Source organism: Arachis stenosperma, chromosome 10 (genome assembly GCF_014773155.1).
Source record: "Arachis stenosperma cultivar V10309 chromosome 10, arast.V10309.gnm1.PFL2, whole genome shotgun sequence".
In the NCBI taxonomy this organism is placed as follows: domain Eukaryota; kingdom Viridiplantae; phylum Streptophyta; class Magnoliopsida; order Fabales; family Fabaceae; genus Arachis; species Arachis stenosperma.
The window spans coordinates 6242755-6248754 of NC_080386.1; the positions used below are offsets into that span (position 1 = coordinate 6242755).

The 6000-nt window shown below is 36.7% G+C and overlaps 2 protein-coding genes across 3 annotated transcripts; one reads left to right on the plus strand and one right to left on the minus strand.

The window, feature by feature from the left end:
• The first annotated feature begins 174 nt into the window (after positions 1-174).
• On the plus strand, positions 175-2356 carry LOC130955445 (F-box/kelch-repeat protein At1g22040-like). Of its 2 annotated transcripts, none has more exons than XM_057882293.1 (2): positions 175-278; positions 651-2356. In XM_057882293.1, the coding sequence occupies exon 2, from the start codon at positions 681-683 to the stop codon at positions 2115-2117; it is 1437 nt and encodes a 478-aa protein (XP_057738276.1). In that variant the 5' UTR covers positions 175-278; positions 651-680; the 3' UTR covers positions 2118-2356. The 2 variants fall into 2 exon arrangements, with proteins under 2 accessions (XP_057738276.1, XP_057738277.1); XM_057882294.1 differs by having other exon boundaries at positions 196-278; positions 632-2356.
• Positions 2357-2651: 295 nt separating this feature from the next.
• LOC130955447 (aminotransferase ALD1, chloroplastic-like) lies at positions 2652-5556 on the minus strand. The gene is made up of 10 exons (XM_057882295.1): positions 5345-5556; positions 5215-5240; positions 5071-5138; positions 4808-4924; positions 4450-4512; positions 4191-4295; positions 4046-4096; positions 3624-3944; positions 3290-3496; positions 2652-3186 (listed from the first exon to the last, which is right to left on the minus strand). Exons 1-10 carry the CDS (start codon positions 5413-5415, stop codon positions 2881-2883), a joined length of 1335 nt encoding a protein of 444 aa, XP_057738278.1. The 5' UTR covers positions 5416-5556; the 3' UTR covers positions 2652-2880.
• Between the last annotated feature and the right edge of the window lie 444 nt (positions 5557-6000).

The following is a 6000-nucleotide window of genomic DNA, read 5'->3' on the forward strand; positions in this document are numbered from 1 at the left end:
TTATTTTTTGAACTAATATAATATAAAAAAAAAACTATTTTTTCGTTCGTGTGGGCCATGAATTGGATTGGGCCCAATTTTGCCTTGGAAACAATCCAATTGATCTCGGCCCAAAAGAAAAAAGAAGCAGGGAATAGATGGAACGCAGTGTCGTTTATGGAGTTGGCCCATACACACCCACCCACACACTTTTTCAAGTTTCACCGAATCTATTTCGTCGTCTATGTAAAACTTGGAACATATCCCCCTGAATTTCATGGCTTTCCCCTTCTTCTGAGGTAACGCAAATTCGTTTTTTGTTTCTGTGTTGATCTGACTTTCTGTATTCAATATTCATATTGCCGGAATTGCTTTTTAATATTATCTGAATGTGCTTTTTCCAGAAATTGGTTCTGATTTATCTTATTTTCCTAAGAAGACACTTCCCTATTCTGTTCATGTTGTCCTCACTAAGGATATTTAATCCCATAATTATTTTTGAACATTCAAACCAACCAATTTACACTTGCAATTAAACCTTGGGTTTTCAATTCAACCGTAGGCTTTTGAATTTGCTATTCTGATTAAGTTGATCACTGCATTTTCCTGTTGAGTGGTGAGAAGTAATTAGAATGATGATGTTCCTGAACAGATTTAATTTATCCTTGAAGGTTAATGAGCTGAATTTGAAGTGGTTTTTGATGGGGAATGTACTTAGTCCGAATAGTTCCAAGACTAGATGGAATCATACCTCTGAAAATTCACAAGGTGAAGCTCGAAAGAGACAGAGATTGTCAAGCTCTTGTGAGGATAACACAAGATTGATTCCGTCCCTTCCAGACGAGATATCACTTCAGATTCTAGCTAGAGTTCCACGAATTTGTTATTTAAATCTCAAGTCGGTTTCTCATGCTTGGAAGGAAGCCCTTGTGAGTTCTGAACTTTTTAGTTTGAGAAAAGAACTTGGAACGACGGAGGAGTGGCTCTACATATTAACAAGGGTCAAGGATGACAAACTTTTATGGCATGCCTTGGATCCTCTTTCCAGAAGATGGCAAAGGTTACCTTCAATGCCAAATGTTTCCTGTGAAGATGAAGAAAAGAAGGGTTTGGCAGCCCTTCCCCTTCGGATGTGGAGCATGGTGGGTTCGAGTATCAGAATTGCTGATGTCATAATGAGCTGGCTTGGGAGGAGAGATGCTCTTGATCGGATGCCATTCTGTGGTTGCTCGATTGGTGCTGTTGGTGGTTGTATATATGCTTTAGGAGGTTTCTCTAAAGCTTCTGCAATGAAATCTGTTTGGCGGTATGACCCTGTTAAAAACACTTGGATGGAGGCCAGTCCGATGTCAGTTGGTAGAGCCTATTGCAAAACAGGTGTATTAAATGATAAGCTTTATGTTGTTGGAGGGGTTACTAGGGGTCGTGGTGGATTAAATCCCCTTCAATCTGCAGAAGTATATGATCCGCATACATGTACATGGTCCCAATTACCAAGCATGCCTTTTGCTAAAGCTCAGGTGCTGCCAACTGCTTTTTTGGCTGACTTACTCAAGCCTATTGCCACAGGAATGACTTCATACAGGGGAAGATTATTTGTTCCTCAGAGTTTGTATTGTTGGCCCTTTTTTGTTGATGTCGGGGGAGAAATTTATGATCCAAATAATGATTCTTGGCTTGACATGCCGGTTGGTATGGGTGAAGGTTGGCCAGCGAGGCAAGCTGGAACAAAATTGAGTGTTATTGTCAATGATGATCTATATGCACTTGATCCTTCAAGTTCTCTTGACTCTGCAAAGATCAAGGTATATGATTATGAAGGCGATACTTGGAAAGTTGTTGCAGGAGATGTTCCTATTCATGATTTCACTGATTCAGAATCTCCTTATCTTTTAGCTAGTTTACTTGGAAAGCTTCACGTAATTACTAAAGATGCCAATCACAACATTATAGTGTTACAGGCTGATTTGCAAAATGACTTAGCATCGCCCCGATCCTCGTTGTCACCAGATAATTCACTCACAGAAACGACTGAATCATCATCAGCAGCAGAATCAGACAGAGACATTTGGCAGGTTTTTGCTTCTAGGAGTGGTAGGTCTGCTGAACTAGTCAGCTGCCATTCCCTTAAAGTTTGATGAAATAGAGCTAGAGATCTTATATTGTTGTTCTGATTTCATGTCTGTGTTAATCTTGATTTTGCTGATAAGCCACAAAGATTTCAAATTGTAAATGGTCCTCTCTCCTCTGTATGATTGATTCATAAAGATGTAATTCCTTATTACTCGTATGCACAGAACAAATCAAGATTATACAAAGTAAGATTATCAACATAATATACTGGATCTAAAGATTTTCTGGTCCTTTCCTTCCTTTATATTCAGTACATCCTCTATGAATGAATAATTAAGTTATTTTGTCATGCGCTATAATTGCCCATTGCTTCCTTAAAGTTTGCATTTCCTGCGAACACATTCTTTTATATATTTTATACCATATTTAGTTTAGGTTGTAATTTTTTGGCCATTTCTTTATGAGGAAGCAAAGTTGTTGGAAAAAGCAAAACCTATTCAACACTCTGCAAAACTTACCAATCATCTTATGCAGTGAGCAGTCTGTTAAACTTAATATTAAGAACTTAAAGAAAGAGGAGAATATAAACAAAAAAGAAAGGAAGAAGAATCACTTGTTCAAATAACATTAGCAAGTCCAATATTCTGATTTGTTACACATATGTCCTCACACTTCTAGTTTTGGCAGGAGCACTTCAAAGTTTCTAGACGTAGAAAGTGTAGTTCACACCTGAATCCTCTAACAAGTAGTAGTGAAGGCTAAGGTTTGCCATTTTTCTTTATTTTATGTATAGAATATAGATCATAAAACTGAGATTAAGTATAATCATTAGTTTTCCTCCTGATAAAGGAGATATTTGAGCCTCTCTGAGGCTTCAATGATGGAATCTCTCTGGCCAAAAGCACTAACTCTTATGTACTCCTCACCACCTGGACCAAAACCACTGCCTGGGACAGTAATAATGTGAGTCTTCTCAAGAATTTCAGCAAAAACATTCCAGGATTTTGAGCCTGGAAAATGAACCCAAACATAGGGAGCATTTTTCCCTCCATAAACTGTCAGGCCAAGCGAAGACAGAGCATTAACCAGTATGCTTGCATTCTCCATGTAGTAGTTGATAAGGGATTTTACAGCCTGAGGTTTTGTTCAAAAACAATATTCAGCAGAAATCACAATAGAACAGAAGTTTCAATGAATTCTCAATTAAGATACTGATTCTTAGGGAACTGTAACTTACCCTGAAACCTTCTGGGGACAGACATGCTAGCCCACCAGCTTGGGCTATGTTGGAAGCTCCATTGAAGCAGGTGCACATTATGCGGTTGAAATCATGGACAACAGGGAAGCCATTTGAATATAAGAGTTCTTCAGGGACCACAGTCCATCCAAGTCGGACACCTGTGAAGCCTGCGAATTTTGAGAAGGATGAAACTTCGATCGCTACCTGAAAGCACAACGAGGAAAGACAAAAGTTAAGCTTGCCATTCGGGAATTTCATGCCAAAGTAATGTTGCACATGATGCAAGGTTAAGAATCATGAATAGGTCTTAAAAATAGGCCATGAGGCTTACTTCTCTGGCTCCAGGAATTTCGAAGATTGACTTGGGACTATCATCAGTGATATAAGCTGAATATGCAGAATCAAAGATAATGATTGATCCATTCACTTTGGCAAAATCAACAAGTTGTTCCAATTGCTTCCTTGTTGCTGCATGGCCAGTGGGATTGTTTGGAGAACAGAAGAAAATAAGCTCTGGCCTTGAAGCTTTATGCAGATCAGGAAAGAAGTTTGTTTGAGGTCCACACTTCATGTATTCTATGTTTTTGTATTTTCCAACTTTATCTACAAAATCACCAGCCTGACCAATTATAACACTTGAATCTATGTAGGCCTGCCTCAGTCATAAACACTTCCATGAGTTAGAAGCATCTTCTGTTTGCCTTTATAATCATGAAAATAAGAAAAACCATCACAGAGGAGTAATTACAATACCGGAAACGATGGATCCTGTACAGCTATCTTCAGATTAGGACCCATAAGCAGCTGCAAGAATTGATCAAAATCAAAGTAAGTACATTTAATGTAGTAGGTAGGTAGAAATCTACTTCTAGATTGTGGATTAACATTGATGGAATACCTGAAGGCGAGTAATATCACACTGTGCACCATCTGAAACAAAAACTTCTGTGGGTTTTACTCCTAGATCCTTGTAGTATACATCAGCAATTGCCTTCCTCAATGCCTGCAATTTTTTTTTTCCAGATTATATATGCATTTCATCTGCATGATATATATTATATTGATCTACTATATGGTAAGTGGAAAATTTTACTCCCTAACCAAAGATGCAAAAATTGTTGTTTTAGTGACAAAATTGTTATTAATGACTCAAGTACCTGTTCTCCTTGCTCAGGACCATATCCTTTATAACCTTTTGATGTTGAAAGACCAAGCACAAACTGCAAATAATGATGCATAGGTTACAAGAAAACCAACATGAAAAATTCCTATATAGGGGAAATATCAGTGTTGATTGTTAATTGTATAAGTATGATTCTTTATGTGCTTACCATTTCTTAAATAAAAAAGGGAATAGCTTATGATTTTTTTAGTAAGTATGATTCTATCCATTCATGCAACTAGTTGAAAGAGAAGTTGTCATGTATACACAAAGTTGAGGTGGTACATTAATTCTCAAAGTGACTTATTTATTTTTCTCCTGCTAATTAAGTAGAAATAATCTTAATGACTTACATCAACCATGCTTGATGTTACCATAGTTGGTAAGGGTTCTGTTGTATCACCAATTCCAAGGTCAATGATGTTTGCATGTGGATACTTTTGTAAGTGCATATGCTCATGCCTTTCAATCTGATACATGATACATATAGAACTAGTGATTAAAAGTCATAGAGTAACAAGACACATGAGCTATTAACTTGATCTTAGATTTAGTTGTTCATTGTAGCAATTTAAATTTTTAAGATATTGCTCAGACATTTGAATGAAAAGGGCACCTCAGGGAACAAATATCCATGTTGCAGTTTCTCCATATTTGAATTCCGGGGTACCTTTGTGCAGTGTCCTGCATATGACATTATTCATAATGATTAGTTTCATGCTAAGGGTAACAAAACAAACAAGTATGAGTTATTGCATACCAATTCTTGGACTTGGATTCTTCAACCTGAAAATTGTCATTGAATCAATAAGTCAAATATAGAAAAGAAACTAATATAAGTGGAATTTTGTCAGTACAAGATACATTTTAACATTCTTTTCTTTCTTTACCTTGCAACTACCATCTTAGGCTGCAAAACATTTGTATTAAGGGTATAGCTGAAAATTGATGTCTTGTACATTTTAGCACTGATTTCTGTTCTGCAACCAGAAGTAGCTTTGGGATTCTAGTGCATATGATAACTAGTAATAGTTGAATTAGTAGTAGTAGGAATTGTGCAAGTTTATCTCCCAATAGCAAAGCTTTATATATATAAGGGGTCAATCCAATAAAAATAGAGGTGTCTAATAACCTATGTGTATATTCTCATGCATACACACATGGGAAAGTCACATGTCAATTTCAACACTTCCATTTTCCAAACGTTCACCTAATTTCTCCCTTTTCCATTATGTTTATTTCATGATTTTATGACCATTCTGATAATTATGAATAAATGACCATTTGTACCCATAAAAAATGAAAAGGCTGACATATGTACCTACACTAAATCGAAACTAAACTTGTACATACGTAAGATGTCCTCCGTATGACAAAAGTTCCCTGTCTTTAGAGGGTTGGAGTGCCACGTAGGGTACTTTTGTCACACGGAGGGCATCTTATGTGGATACAAGTTTAATTTCGATCTAATGTAGGTACATATGTTAGCGTTTTCATCTTTTATAAGTATAAATGGTCATTTATTCGATAATTATATAGTAATTTG

Excerpts from the sequence above, each read along its gene's own strand:
- LOC130955447 (XM_057882295.1), bottom strand. The coding sequence starts at position 5,415 with ATGTACAAGACATCAATTTTCAGCTATACCCTTAATACAAATGTTTTG. Across the intron at positions 4,925-5,070 it reads ATGGATATTTGTTCCCTGAG|ATTGAAAGGCATGAGCATAT; the intron begins GTGCCCTTTTCA and ends ATCATGTATCAG. Across the intron at positions 4,296-4,449 it reads GTCCTGAGCAAGGAGAACAG|GCATTGAGGAAGGCAATTGC; the intron begins GTACTTGAGTCA and ends AAAAAATTGCAG.
- LOC130955445 (XM_057882293.1), top strand. The coding sequence starts at position 681 with ATGGGGAATGTACTTAGTCCGAATAGTTCCAAGACTAGATGGAATCAT.